This window comes from Chrysochloris asiatica, unplaced genomic scaffold (genome assembly GCF_000296735.1).
Source record: "Chrysochloris asiatica unplaced genomic scaffold, ChrAsi1.0 scaffold00175, whole genome shotgun sequence".
Classification (NCBI taxonomy): domain Eukaryota; kingdom Metazoa; phylum Chordata; class Mammalia; order Afrosoricida; family Chrysochloridae; genus Chrysochloris; species Chrysochloris asiatica.
In genome coordinates, this window is record NW_006408693.1 from 2,994,450 (window position 1) to 3,010,031 (window position 15,582).

Below are 15,582 nucleotides of genomic sequence, written 5' to 3' on the forward strand. Positions count from 1 at the left end.
TGTCTTTGACAATATTCTGGTGCTATTCATAATGTTTCAATATTCAATATTCTTGTGTTATCAGACAGTTTTACATTGCTATTCTTTTTTTCAGTGGGTAAATATTTAGAGGTAGTCTTTCTTTCTTCCTGGTTTCAGTCTGGAAGCTCAGCTGAAACCTATCAAATATGGGCAGCCCTGCTGATATTTAAAATATCAGTGGCATAGTTTCTTGCATCACAGCAATATGTAAGCCACCACAGTACAACAAACTGACAGAGGAGTGATAGATCAAAATTCAAAATTCTAGTGGTACCCAAAATAATCATCTTGGACACTGCTTGCTTATTCCTTGTTTTTCCTAACTTTGTCTAGTTTCTAACCTTTAATGTCATTGCCCATGTAAGATCTGGTTTCTTGCCTTCCTGGACCTATCTTTGGTTTTCTCTATTTTTCACTCTCAGCTTTATATTTCAATGATTTGTTTTGGACTAATTACTCCAATCCTCTGTGTGGGTTCCTCTGAGCTCAACCTTTAGCTTGATTCTGACAGCTGGCACCTGAATAAAACCCACCAAAGACTCTGCAGTGGAAGAGGCTCAAATAACCTTAACATTAACATACTTTTGTAAATCATCTAGCATTCTGTCTTATTACAGAACCATAAGCACTGTTTTTAACCACAGCAGTTGATTAGAATTACCTATGAAGTTTCTTACAAATACTTATATTCAAGTCCCACTCCTAAACATTACAAGACAGCTTTACACTAAATGTGTCAAATTTGATTCAGCAGGCCAGCCTGACTTGAGAAACACTGCTATAAAAATTGCAGGTGATGGTGCATATCTTCTCTCTTTTACTACAATCAAGACAAGTTGAGAAAAATGGAAATGGGGTGTGACAAAGAGATAAAGGAACAAATTAACTTTTCTATCAGTTTTTTGAGATGAGAATATTTCAGGCAAAACTGAAATATAAACCAAGATTGCTTCTGTTATTCCTATCACTTACTTTTTTCCATCTTTCTCCTATCTTTTGGCTATCCAATTCTTGTATTGATCTTTACAGAATTTTAGGGTACTCATGTATGCTTCTAAGGAGCTCTGGTAGCATACTGGTTACGAATCGGGCTGCTAATCTCAAGGTCAGCAGTTCGAAACTACCAGCAGTTCCATGGAAGAAAAATGAGGCTTTGTGTTCCCATAAAGAACCTAGGAATCTCTATGCAGTGTTGCTATGAGTTGGATCCAACTCCCCGGCACAGAATCACCACCACCACCACGACCATGTATGCTTCTCCATCATCTCAATCAATCCTGTTTCCTCCTGCTTAGTCTTCACTTTCCTGACAACCAAAATTTCTAACATTCCTTTTCTTTTATGGATGTATCAGGACAGGAAAACAAGTAACACTGCGATATTACTGTTAGCCTTTCCTCCACTTACACCTCTAATTCTTTCCCCCATGACCTAAACTATTCTCAATGGATAACTTTGACAGCAAAAACCTTTATTTGAATAGACTGTCACTGCCAGTTATTTTGCAGACAAACATTTCCAACACTTCCACCAGCTTCATGTCTGAATCCAGGGGAACAAACAAAGGCAACTTTCACTCTAGATAAGAGAAGGTTAAGTTTCTTTATAAAGCAGAATCCAAGACCAGATGTTAGAGAATCAATTAATTGCTTGACTTCCATTTCCAGAGAAGGAAAATCTGGAGGTTTTTTATTCAATTAATTTTCTGAGAAAACTCAATGATAATGTCATGAATTAATATTGGTGTTAAGTGCCACTGACTTAGAGTGACTCTATGCACAACAGAATAAAACAATGCCTGGTCCTGCGTCATCCTCAAAATTGCTGTTACTCTTGAGCCCACTGCTGCTGCCACTGTGTCAATCAATTTCATTGGGGATTTTCATCTTTTTCACTGACCCTCCACTTTATCAAGTATGATGACCTTCCCCAGGGACTGGTTACTCCTGATAACATGCCCAAACTAGGAGAGGTAGCATTTCACCATGCTGGCCATTAGGAACACTCTGGCTGCACTTCTAATACAGATCGGTTTGTTCTTCTGGCATTTCATGGTGCTTTCAGTATTCAGTATTCTTCTTCAATACCATAACTCAAATGCGCTATTTTTTCTATAGTCTTTCTTATTCATTATCCAACTTTCACATGCATATGACACTACTGAAAATATCATGGCTTGGGTCAGGCACATTTTAGTCATCAAATTGACATACTTGTTCTTGAACACTTTAAAAAGGTCTCTTGTGCAGAAGATTTGCCTAAATAAATACATCGTTTGATTTCTTGACTGCTGCTTTCATGAGTGTTGATTTAGTCCAAGCAAAATGAAGTCTCTTGACAACTTCAATCTTTTCACCAGTTATCCTGTTGTAATTTACTGGTTCAGTAATAAGAATTTTTCTGTTTTCTTTACATTGAGGGGCAATCCATACAGAAGACTGCAGTCTTTGATCTTTATCAGTAAGTATTTTAAGTCCTCTTCATTTCCAGCAAGCATGGTTGTTTCATCTGTTAATGAGTCTTCCCCTAATCCTGATGCCACCTTCTTCAAATAATCCAGCTTCTTGGATTATTTGTTTAGCAAACAGACTGAATGTGTATGGTGAAAGGATTCAATTCTAGCAAATACCTTTCCTGGTTTTAAACCATTCCGTGCTCCCCTTTTCTCTTTGAATGACTGCCTCTAGGTCTACATACAGGATCTTCATGACCACAATTAAGAGTTCTTAAATACCTATTCTTCACAAAGTTATCAATAAAGTGTCATGACCCAAATAGTCAAAGGTCTTATCATAGCCAATAAAGCATAAGTAAACATCTTTCTGGTATTCTCTGTTCTCAGCCAAGATCCATCTGATGTTAGTTAGCAATGATAGCCCTCATTCTACATCCTCTATAGAATCCAGCTTGAATTTTTGGCATTTCTCTGTCAATGTACTATTGAGTTGTTTTTGAATTATCCTCAGAAAAATTTATTTGCTTGTTATACTAATGATATTGCATGATGATTTCCCCATTCTCTTGGGTCACTTCTCTTTGAAGTGGGCTCAAATATGGATCTCATTTAATTGGTCGATGAGGGAGTTTTCTTCCAAATTTCTTGACACAGATGAGTGAATGACTCTAGTGCTTCATCAGTTTGTTGAAAGATTTCTGTTTGTATTCCATCAATTATTAGAGCTTTGCTTTTGCCAATGCTTCAGTGTACCTTTGACTTCTTCCTTCAGTACCGCTGGTTCTTGATGATACACTACCTCTTGAAATAGTTGAACATCACCATTTTTATCAGGTACAGTGACTCTGTGTACCCTTCCAAATTGTTTTTATACTTTCTGCATCATTTAATATTTTGCCTATAGAATCCTTCAAAATCGCAAGTCGACTTTCAGGGTCTCTTCTGACACCCATTTTGGTCTTTTCTTTCTTTCCTGTTCTTTTAGTGACCTTTTGCTTTCTTTCTATATGATGTTCTTGATGTTATCCCACAATTCTTCTGATCTTCGGTCATTAGTATCTAATGCATCAAATCTGTTCTTGAGATGGTCTCTAAATTCAGCTAAAATATGTTCAAGGTCATATTTTGGCTCTTGTAGATTTGTTTTTATTTTCTTCAGCTGGAACTTACATATGAGCAATGATGGTCTGTTACATAGTCTGTCCCTAGCCTTGTTTTGGTTGATGGTATTGAGCTTTTCAGCCATTTCTTCCCACAAATGCAATCATGCGATCTTCAGCATCATTTTTATTGCCAAGATCATATTTTCAAAACACAGAACTTTCCTCTATGTTTTCAATCTTCATCTTCCAATCACCAGTAATTATCAATACAACTTGACTACATGTTTTATCAACTTCAGACTGAAGAAGTTGGTAGAATTCTTCAATTCCATCATCAATGCTTTAGTGGTTGGTGTGTAAATTTGAATAATAGTGATATTAACTGGTATCCCTTGTAGGTATATGGGTATTATCCTATCACAGACAGCACTGTACTTCAAGATGGATCTTTAAATGTATTTTGATGATAAATGTACCATCATTCCTCTTTAATTTGTCGGGCCCGACATAATAAACCATATGATTATCAGATTTACAATGGTCAATGCCTGTCAATTTTCAGCTCATTAATGCCTAAGATACTAGTCTTTAAACATTCCTTTTCTTTTTTGACATTTTCAATTCTCCTAGATTCACACTTCGTACACTGCATATTTAGAATTATTGATGGATGTCTTCAGAAGTTTCTCATCATTTGAGTTTTTCCCCAACAGTAAATTAAGGTCATGAAAGCTTTACTCCATTTGTGCATCATGGTCAACTCTACTTTGAGGAGGCAGCTCTTCTCCAGTTGCATTTTGAGTGTCTTCCAACCTGAAGGGCTTATCTCTGGCACTATTCTAAAAATACTGTGGTGCTATTCATAATATCTTCATAAGATTTTCAGTTGGTAAACATTCAGAAGTAGTTCATCTCTCCTTTTTCCTAGTCTGTCTTATTGTGGAACATTACTGAAATCTGTCCACCTGCGGTGACCCTGCTGGTATTTAAAATCTCAGTGGCATAGCTTCTACCATCACAGCAAAACTCAGGCCATCATAGTACAACAAACAGACAGATGTGTGGTGGATGAGTGAATTGAGTAGTAAATAAATACAGTGAACCAAGAAAAGACTCTGGGGAAATGGGTAATAAGGTAAACTGAAAAGAGAAAACTGAGGTCTCACTCACATCTTCCTACTCTTTGAAACAAACAGGATTATTATTATTAGCAATATTTGTAAAAAATAAAAGATATGAAAAATAATAAGATGAGAAAAAGTTGGTTACAGAGAGAAGCAGTGACTAAAATAAAGAGAAAAAAATAAACTCAAATACTCTGTCACTCCACCAATTTGCTTTGTCTACATAAAATACTCTCCACACTTCTTGCATTAACTTCTTCTATCTTTCAAGACAGAGCTTGAGTATTTCCCACTAGGAACATATCTTGAGTCCCCCCCCAAAGACTGAGCTACATACTATTATGCTGTAAGATAATACAGAAAAACTATCCTTTATATATTTGTTTTATAACAATTACTGTACTATTATGAAGTTAATCTGTAGGAGAAGAAAATAATTATAAACACTGGTGCCGTATTTTGTGCTCTCCACACTCCACCCTGAACTCACCATTTGTTTATTATATTCTGCTTTACTTAAAACAAAAAAAAGTACCACTGTTTAAGAAAAGAATAACTATTTAGGGCTAAAGAAATCAAATACAGCATATGAAACACCTTGGGACCTTTAAGAAGAATGAAATGACATTCTCTATTCTGATATGGACCATCAAAATATTGTTGTTGTTAGGTGCCATCAAGTTGGTATCAACTCACAGCAATCCTACATATAACCCAACAAAACACTGCCCAGTCCTGGGTCAACCTCACAATCCTTGTTACATTTGAGACTATCGCTACTGCCATTGTGCCAATCCATCTTATTTGGGGTCTGCCTTTTTTTTCTCCAACCTTCCATTTTACCAAACATACTTCTCCAGGGGCTAGTCCTTTCTGACAACATATCCAAAGTATAAGAGACGAAGTCTGGCTCTTCTGGCTTCCAGGGAGCATTCTGGCTGTACTTCTTCCAACGCAGATATATTTGTAATATGGTCAGACCATGGTACTTTTAATACTCTCCTTCAACACCATAGCTCAAATGCATCAATTTTTCTATGGTCTTCCATATTCACTGACCAACGTTAACATGCATATAAGGTTAGTGAAAATATCATGGGTTGGGTCTGGTGCACCTTAGTCCTCAAGCTGACATCTTTGCTCTACAACACTTTAAAAAGTTCTTGTGCAGCAGATGCACAAGATGCAATACATCGTTTGATTTCTTGACTGCTGCTTCCATAAGTATTGATAGGTTACCTGAGCAAAATGAAGTCTTTGACATCTTCAGTCTTTTATCCATTTATTGTATATTATTTATTGGTCCAGTGGTGATGATTTTTGTTTCCTTTACATTGAGGTGTAACCCATACCTAAGGTTGTGGTCTTTGATCTTCCATCAGTAAGTAATTTAAGTCCTCTTTGTTTTCAGCAAGCAGGTTGTGTTATCTGCATATCAGAGGCTGTTAGTGAGTCTTCCTCCAATCCTGATGCCACATTTTTCTTCATGCAATGCAGCTTCTCAGATTATTTGCTCAGCATACAGACTGAATAAATATGGTGAAAGAATACAACCCTGGCGCACACCTTTCCTAATTTTAAGCCATTTGGTGTTCCCTTGTTCTATTTGAACATCTGCCTCTGGTTTATGTCCAGGTTCCTAATGAGTACAATTAAGTGTTCTGGAATACTCTTTCTCTGCAACGCTGTCCATAGCTTGCCAAGATCCACCCAATCAAAAGCCTTTGCATAGCCAATAAAGCACAGGTAAATATCTTTCTGGTATTCTCTGTTTTCAGCCAAGATCTACCTTGTATCAGCAATGATATCCCTCATTCCATGTCCTCTTCTGAATCTGGTTTGAGCTTCTGGAAGCTATTTGTCAATGTATGGTTGCAGCTATTTTTTTCAATTATCTTTAGCAAAATTTTGCTTGCATGGAATATGAATATTGTCTGATGATTTCCACATTCCATTGCTTTGGAATGTGCACAAATATGTATCTCTTTCAGTTAGTTGACCTTCCAAATTTCTTGGCATAGATGAGTGAGTGCCTCCAGTGCTGTATCTGTTTGTTGAAAGATTTTAATATGTATTCCTTCAATTCCAGGAGCCTTGTTCTTTGGCAATGCCTTCAATGTACCTTGGATTTCTTCCTTATCACTAAGTGTCAGATGAAAAATGGCCAATGCCAGTTCTCTTGATCATATGTAACCTCTTCAAGTGGTTGAACACAGACCATCACTTTCTGGTATAGTTACTCTGTGTATTCCCTCCATCTTCTTTTCATGCTTTCTGTATCATTCTATATTTTGTCCATAGAATCCTCCAATATTTCAAGTCGAGGCTTCACATTTTTCTTCAGTTCCCTCAACTTAAGGAATCCTGAGCATGTTCTTCCCTTTTGATTTTCTAACTCCAGATTATGCTATGATCTGGAACTAACTCAATGGCACATATCACCAACAACCTCCACATATAGTGCCAGGGACCACCACCCTAATTGCCGTCATGGCAACCCATATATGCCAGAGTATAACTGTGTTCCACAAGGTTATCAATGGCTTACTGTAAATAGTAGCTTCTCTGAGCATGTTTGTTCAATCTAATCATATATCCTTATACAAGTATGTAATACAGCTACCAAGGTAGGAAACAGTGATTTTTTTTCTTTCTTTCTATGTTACATGTGCTCTATCAGCTATTCTACACACAATATATATTCACCGATATCAACTATATTTGTGGTAATATACTTAGTTCTGAAGTTGAAAAGTAAATAAAACTCACTATCTAAAGACTCATCAATCTATCAAATCTTGTCATGGCAGAAAAGAAATGAAAGGACTGAAGTTGTGGATGTACCACTCTTCCTTTTCTCTTCAGGCTCTTCCAAGCAAGGCTTCTCAATCTAACATACCCTATTTAAATTTCTCATTTTACTAAGAATAACATGGTCAACAAACACTTGCTAACGTTTACTGCCATACTCTGTTACAAAAGGTAAGTATAGACTGATACAAAATGGATTAGAAAACAGTAACTATAAATCTCTTAATGTTTTCTACTGTGGCAAGCAGTTTCTACAACTTTATTCTGGTTACCATCAAATGATGATAATTAACTAAATCAGAATCTCTTTACACAGAAATAGAAAATAAATATAATAAACCATAATTAATACCTACACTATAAACTAATTTAAATGTATGATAGGGAATATACCCAGTGGACAGTCAGGGAAAAAGAGGAAGACCCCCAGCGAGTTGGATTGGCACAGTGGCAGCATCAATGGGCTCAAACGTAACGACTGTGAGGTTGGCCCAGGACTGGACAATGTTTCGTTCTGTTGTGCACAGGGTCGCTATGAGGCAGAACTGACTCAATGGCACCTAATAACAACCAGCAGAATAAGCTCTGGGGACCACTCCAGGGAGACTTTGGTAGGGATTGTGGATAAAAGGGTGTGGCACAGAGTGTAGCATACTTCCTCGGTAGGCAAACACAGACACAAGGTCTGAGATATGGAGCTATAAAGCGAAGGGTGTTAGGGTCCAGCAGAATCACAGATGATGGTACTAAGAAGGTATTGCCTATGGAAGAGAGGGAAACATGGAAGGGAATGACATTCTTGGAGGCAGGGTAATGAAATGAGAGAAGGAATCAGGCAGCCAAAATTACAGTTCCTAGAGTGTAGACAGTATTTCAGAACATAAGATACAAACACTCTATGTCTGTCCCTAATGCAGTCAGTTATTAAAGAAATTGCCAGTGATTCAAGCCAGATTCAGAAAAGAACATGGAACAAGGAATAGCATCGCTGATGTCAGATAGATCTTGACTAAAAGCAGAGAATACCAGAAAGATTTTTACTTGTGCTTTAATGACTACACAAATGTTTTGACTGTGTGGATCATGACAACAAGGTATGGATAACATTGAGAAGAATGGATATTCCAAAATACTTAAAAGGAAGGCAGTCATTTTACTAGAACAAAGGAACACTGAACGGTAAAAATTAGGAAAGGTGTGCAACAGGGTCGTATTCTTTCACCATACTTACTCAATCTGTATGCTTTGCAAATAATTGGAGGTGATTATACGAAGAACATGGCATCAGGTTTGAAGAATGACCCATTAATAACCATTAATATGAAACTGATACAACCTTGCTTGTTGAAAGAGAAGAGGACTTAAAATATTTACTGATGAAGATCAAAAACCACAGCCTTCAGTATCATTTGCAACTCAATGTATAGAAAATAAAAATTCTCTCAACTGGACAAATAAATAACATTATGTTAAATTACAAAGACTTCATTTTGCTTGGACTCATGAACAAAAGTCATGGAGGCAACAGTCAAGAAATCAAATGATGTGTGGTGCTGCAGGATAAGCACTAGACTGGTGATTGCAAGGTCAGCAGTTCAAACCCACCAGCTACTCCTTGGAAATCCTGTAAGGGTCACTATAAGTTGGAACTGACTCGACGTCACTTAACAACAATAACATTGCAAACTGGCATATCTGCTGCACAAGACCTCTTTAAATGGTTCAAGACCAAAGATGTCAGTATGAGGACTAAGGTGCTACTAACCCAAGCTATGTTGTTGTTGTTGTTAAGTGCCGTTGAGTCAATTCCGACCCATAGCGACCCTGTATAGGGTTTCCAAGGAGCAGCTGGTGAGCTTGAACCACCGACCTTGAAGTTCAAACAACTTTCCAGTCTGATGCATTAGCCCACAGCGCCACACCAGCACTCCAGCATTATTCATAGTAGCCCAAAATGAGAAATAACCCAAATATCCATCAACTGATGAAATGATCAATTAATGTTGTATATCCATATAATGTAGTATCATTGGGCCATAAAAAAGGAAACAGACACATTCTATGCTATGAATGAACCTGGAAAACATTATGCTAAATGAAGTCAAGTACATTTTAAACAAGATAATATATCAATGGTGAACAGACTACAGATTAGTGGACTGGGCACAGCCAAAGGATGCATCCAAAACCTAGATCCGTATTAATCTGAAAATGTTGAAGTCAAGAACTAGCACCTCAACAATTATATTTATAATTCATAAATCAAAACAAAGAGGGTGAGGATTGACGTTTCTTTACAATGACTACAAGGAGTAGTAAGTTTAAGTACTAAAATGTTTAGAAATAATGCAGGAGAGTAAATGAATGAAATATACTAACAAAACTGGCAAATTATAACAACCAGAATGGTCTCCCAAGCACGCTATCATATCGATAACATACAACTCACACCATATCCCCAGGAGACCTCCGAGCTGCCTTCAGTAAAGATCCCTATATAACTTGGAAGAGCAGACCTTGTATTCCTAGTGTCAGCTGATGTAAAAGGTGATTCCTGTGTGATGTCAGACTCACTTTGGGGACCTGTATCTTTTTCATGGCTATCATTAGTGGAAAAAACTTCATCCAGTCACTCAGGTAGGGGATGATGATGAAAAGCATTGTGAGTTATTCCTCTCAGTTCCAAGCTCTGGGGAGTCGCCTTTCAAGTGTACCTGGAGATCATCCTCTTCTTCCTCAGTTGCGGCCCGTGTGTGCACACCAGCCAGCTCCAGCCCGGCCACCTCCCATCACCTTCTGGCTCTGTCTCGCTCTGTCGCCTAGACTCTGGACCGCAACCTCCCCAAATCTAGACCACCTTTCCAGTTCTCAGCCCTCGCATCTTCCCGATATGTTTAATAGCCTCATATGTATGTGAAGTTGGACAATGAATATGGAAGACTGAAGAAGAATTGATGCAGTTGTACTATGGTGCTAGAGAAGAATATTAGTAGTTACATAATTTTTCCTATTGGACATCATTAAATGAAAAATGATCAAAATTTCTTATTAATCTGGGTTTTACAACAGAGAGAAAAGAATATTATTCATATTCACTCACCTTTGTGACTTGAGAAATTTCAGCAAAGGATATTGGACACTGCTAAAGATGTTATTAAACAAGTATAAGAGAAAACTGCTAATACTAATAGAACATAAAAACAATCGACTCAGAACCAGAAGGTTTGAAACCCCATCTTATGGGCACTACAATGTAGAAGGTGGACAAAGAGAGGTATTCAGGAGCTGTTCGGGATGAAGAGCTATAGGGAACACCAAGCCCTGCTAAGCTACTCTAATTTGCTTTTCAGGCACCTTCTGAGTCACGGAGGTCACAGCTCACTTTAGAAACTACTAATACGACTGCACAGTTTTGGAATTCAAAAACATCCTAGTATGGTGACTCTTAAAATGCACTAAGGAACATTTGTGTGTGTGTGTGTAGAAATATCAACATTCTTTCAGAAACAAATAGAAAGCCCTTACAGTGCAAACAAATGTTGTAACTTTATATTCATGACAGAATAATTTAGCTTTACTATCACGGGGGGAGCACGGTGGCTCTTTAGGATAAAAATTGAACTGGGAACCACAAGGCTGTTGGTTCAAGCTCACCAGCTGTTCTGTGGGAAAGTGATACGGCTTTTGTGCTCTGGCAAAGAGCACAAACGTCCCAGAAACACTATATAGAGTTGCGATGAATCATAACTGACTCAATGGCACTTACCACCACCATCAACAATAACAATCACAGGAAATGCACATACATTCTTTTAAAAGTTCACTACAAGTAATACCACACAGAAGTTTGAAATGTATATATAGTAGTCAACATTCATTTTGTCATTGTATGATTATAGAAATTAATAAAATATATAAAATTATGATGGTATATTACAAATTAATAATATTCTAACATTAAATAAAACTGCAAGAAAATCAGATGGTACACTGAAAGCTAATTCAAAATGACAATAAAGGAAGAAAAAAAAGAGAGAGAAAGCAAGCATTATACTCAAATACTCTAAAAATTATGAGACATGAGGAGATTTGTACCTTTATGCTGATTTTCAAACTCTTCAGATAAGAGGTGATAGCAACAACCCACACTGCATACTCCCTTGATTTCATACTTAGAAGTAAATATCCGTAGAGTATTTGGAGCAAGATCACCACAAGTATGTAGGCCCACCATCAAACAATCCTTTAAAGAAAAAAACCAAAACATTGGTAATCAAAAGGAGACTTAGAATATAACTCAAGAGAAGATTTTAGACATTCATCAACATACATGTTTTTTGTTGTCAAGTGCCTTTGAGTGGTTGAATTGTTTCTGGTTTACAGTGATTCTATACAGGGTTTCTGAGGAGAAGCTGGTGGGTTTGAACTGCCAACCTTGAGGTTTGCAGTCCAGTGCTGATTCTACAGCACACATTAGGAGTCAGAATATGTGTAGCTTTTTATAATCACCAGATTCTCCATAGAAAATACTTTTATTTTCACGATAAAAATTATTTCCTACAGGTAAAATGACTGCGCTTTCCTACACAGGATCTTCAAAAAGTTCACAAAAAATGCCTATTATGAAAAAACTACACATGGATTTCAAAATAATTTTACGCCAAAATAAACTCGTACTTATTATAACATGTCTGAACAGGACCTAGCCTGAGACATTAAGAATAGGACACCAGTTTGAAAAGAACCTCTTATCACAACAACATGAATTCTTTTAAAATTGAAGCAAGCACAAACGCCAAATTTAGGGTGAAACTTGGGTGAACAGATGGTGAAATCACTGATGATTTACGAAAAATTTGTGAAGACAATGCCCACAGGAATCAGCAGTTTACAAACAGATTGTTCATTTTAAGAAGGAATGAGAAGGTGTTAAAGATAAAAGTCCTCAGCAGCAGACCATCCATATCAGTTTGTAAGGAAACAACCTTATTCTTGTTCTAGTTGAAGAGCATCAGAGATTAACAGGAGAAACATAGTTAACTGCTTGATGGGTCCCGAAATTATTGTGCCCAGATCAGCTGCAGACAACAGCGGAGCTTTCTATGGAAAATTAAGCAAAGTGAGATCAAGATCCTAATGTATTTCTTGGGAGAATTCTAACAGATGAAACATGGCTTTGCCAGTACGATTCAGAAAACAAAGCACAATCATAGCAATGGCTACCAAGAGGTGGAAGTGGTCTGGTCAAAGTAAAGGAAGTCTGGTCAAGAGGAAAGGTCACAGTAACAGTTTTTTGGCATGTTCAAGGCATTTTCCTTATTGACTTTCTGGAGGGCCAAAGAACGATATAGTATCTGCTTATGATGAGAAAATTTTGAAAAAGTTACCCAAAGTGTTAGCAAAAGTCCTCCATCACAATGTTCCTGCTCATTCCTCTCATCAAACAAGGGCAACTTTGCATTAGGCATTCACCTTACAGTCCCAATTTGGCTCCTCTGACTTCTTTTTCTTAAAAAAATCTTAAAAGGGAATCTGTTTTTCTTTGGTTAATAATGAGAAAAAAAATTCTCATTATTATTTCCAGGACCTGCAGTCCTTTCATTGTTGTTGTTAAATGCCATCGAGTAGGTTCTGACTCATGTTGACGCTGTATAGGGTTTCCAAGGGGTGACTGGTGAGTTAGAACTGCTGACCTTGAAATTCAGTGCTTATTCTACAGTACTACACCAGGACTCTTTAGCTTAGCTCTCCCTAAAGATAATATGAAACATTTAAATGCATCTTTTACTATATTCATCATAAAGCAGTATTAGCAATATTATCAGGTAGCAGAGTAAACCAAAACCAAACCAGTTCCCATCAAAGTGATTCCAACTTGTGGAGAATTTCGCTCCATAGATGGGGTTTTCATAGCTGTGATTTTCAGAAAGCTGATCGTCAGGACTTTCTTCCTAGGTACCTCTAATTGGTTCAAACTCGACTGAACACAACCACCATCACCACCATTCAGTAGTTGAGCTCTTAACTATAATAGGCACTATTCAGGGACTAAATACGTGGCACAATAGGATCCCAAAATATGCAACCGTCATATTATTCTAACAAAACAAGATTTGAGTAATTGTTGATTTGCAGGACTGGCAGGAAACATTGCTTAATTATGGTTATGAAATTGTTGATTCACTATAGTACTCAAGAAGCCTTCTTGTACTATATCATATAATGTTTTTGTTATGTGTCATAGCGACCCTGTATAGGGTTTCCAAGGAGTGGCTGGTGGGTTTGAACTGCATAACCAGTGGTCAGCAGTACGGTGCTTACAGTGCCTCTCAAGACTCCATTTTATATTAGATTCTTTTTTTAAAAAAATGTTGGATTCTTATAAGAGTTTGCAGACAGTTTTGATCATATTCTTTTAACATGATTTTTAAAAACATGAAAACACAATGATGAAAGCAATAAAGATATATGTTTTTTGAAGTTAGGATAAAGTAACTGAAGTTGTTCAATCCTAAGAAAAAGTTAAGAAAAAATGTAATTACTGTTTACATAGATAAGAAAAACTACTGTTGTTTTTAGGTGCTTTTAGTTGCTTCGACTCATAAGTGACATTGTATAGCATTTCTGAGGCTTTATAAATCTTTGCGGGGGTAGAAAGCCTCATCTTTCTGGCACACTCAAGAGCAGCTGGTGTGCTCTGGAAAAACAATGAATGAGAATTAATCAGTTTCCATTAATAAGTGAAATCCAAAAATATCTAGGAAAAAGAAAAAAAAAATCCATTCTAAGAAAGGCCAAACATTTGTCAGCTAGCAATGGAAGGTTTAGATTTATAAAAAAAAACAACAACAACAAAAAAAAAACTTCTGGTATCTTTTGTTTCTCTCCTTGAAGAGAAATGTGTGAAAAATTTAATGAGAGTAAAATATTACAAAGCTCTGTTTAGAAAATGAGTTAGCCCAACTGATCACTATAGTTCCTTCTGTAATGTTTAAAAATACGATGTTCTCTTTGTTGAAGACACTGTCTCTCAATGACAGAACTTGACACAGTTATTGAATAAAGTGCCAGCCCTAAAGAATATGTAGGAATCCTGGTGTGGTGCTGTAGGACAAGCACTGGGCTTCTAACCATATGATGGTTCAAACCCACCAGACACTCCATGTAAACCCTACGCAGGGTCGACATGAGTCAGAACTGACTTGGTGGCACTAACAACGACTCTTCTTGCCTGTGAAAGTTGAATAATAAATAAGGAAGAACGTAGATGGATTGATTCATTTGAGTTACAGTGTTTGAGAAGAACACTGAAAGTACCATAGAGTGCCAGAAGAACAAACAAAACTGTGTTGTCAGAGCATAGCCAGAATGTTTCATAGTAGCAAGAATGGCAAGACTTCATCTCTCATACTTCACACACATTATTAGGAGGGACCAATCCCTGGAGATGGATATCATGTTTGGTTAAGTGTAAGGTCAGTGAAAAAGAAGGAGACCACAATGAGATGGATTGGCACAGTGGCAGCAGCAATGGGCTCAAGCATAGTAGCAATTGTGAGGATGGCGTGGGACTGGACATCGTCTTGCTCTGTTGTGTATAAGGTCACTATGAATAGGAGATGACTAAGTGGCACCTATGTGGCGCTGTGGGTTAATGTGCCAGGCTGCAAAGCTATTTGAACTCCAAGGTCGGTAGTTCAAGCTCGCCAGCTACTCTTGGAAACCCTATACAGGGTCACCATGGGTCGGATCTGACTCGACGGCACACAACAACAACAAATGGCACCTAACAACAACTCTGCTTGCACAAAGAAATCATATATATTTGTTTACTACGGTTAACACTAAACATAACTTTGCCTTATTGTTGCTGTCAAGTGCTGGTTCTAACTCACAGTGACTGTGTTCACAGGGCTTCTGAGGAGTGGTTAATAGGTTAGAACAGCCAAACTTAGGGTTAGCAGTTCACTGCTTATCCTATAGTGCCACACCAGGGCTCCAATTTTGCTTTGTTGTTGTCATTACCTGCCACTGAGTTGGTTTAGACTCAAGAGTGACACTGCATAGG

General features: G+C 37.4%; 1 protein-coding gene across 1 annotated transcript in view; it reads right to left on the reverse strand.

Moving 5' to 3' along the window:
• Window positions 1–15,582, reverse strand: part of METTL25 (methyltransferase like 25) — a 182,104-nt gene that overhangs the window by 95,191 nt on the left and 71,331 nt on the right. The window contains exon 5 of the mRNA XM_006871821.1: window positions 11,610–11,757. Within this exon, the coding sequence (XP_006871883.1) occupies window positions 11,610–11,757 (148 nt within the window). The remainder of the gene's footprint in view (window positions 1–11,609; window positions 11,758–15,582) is intronic.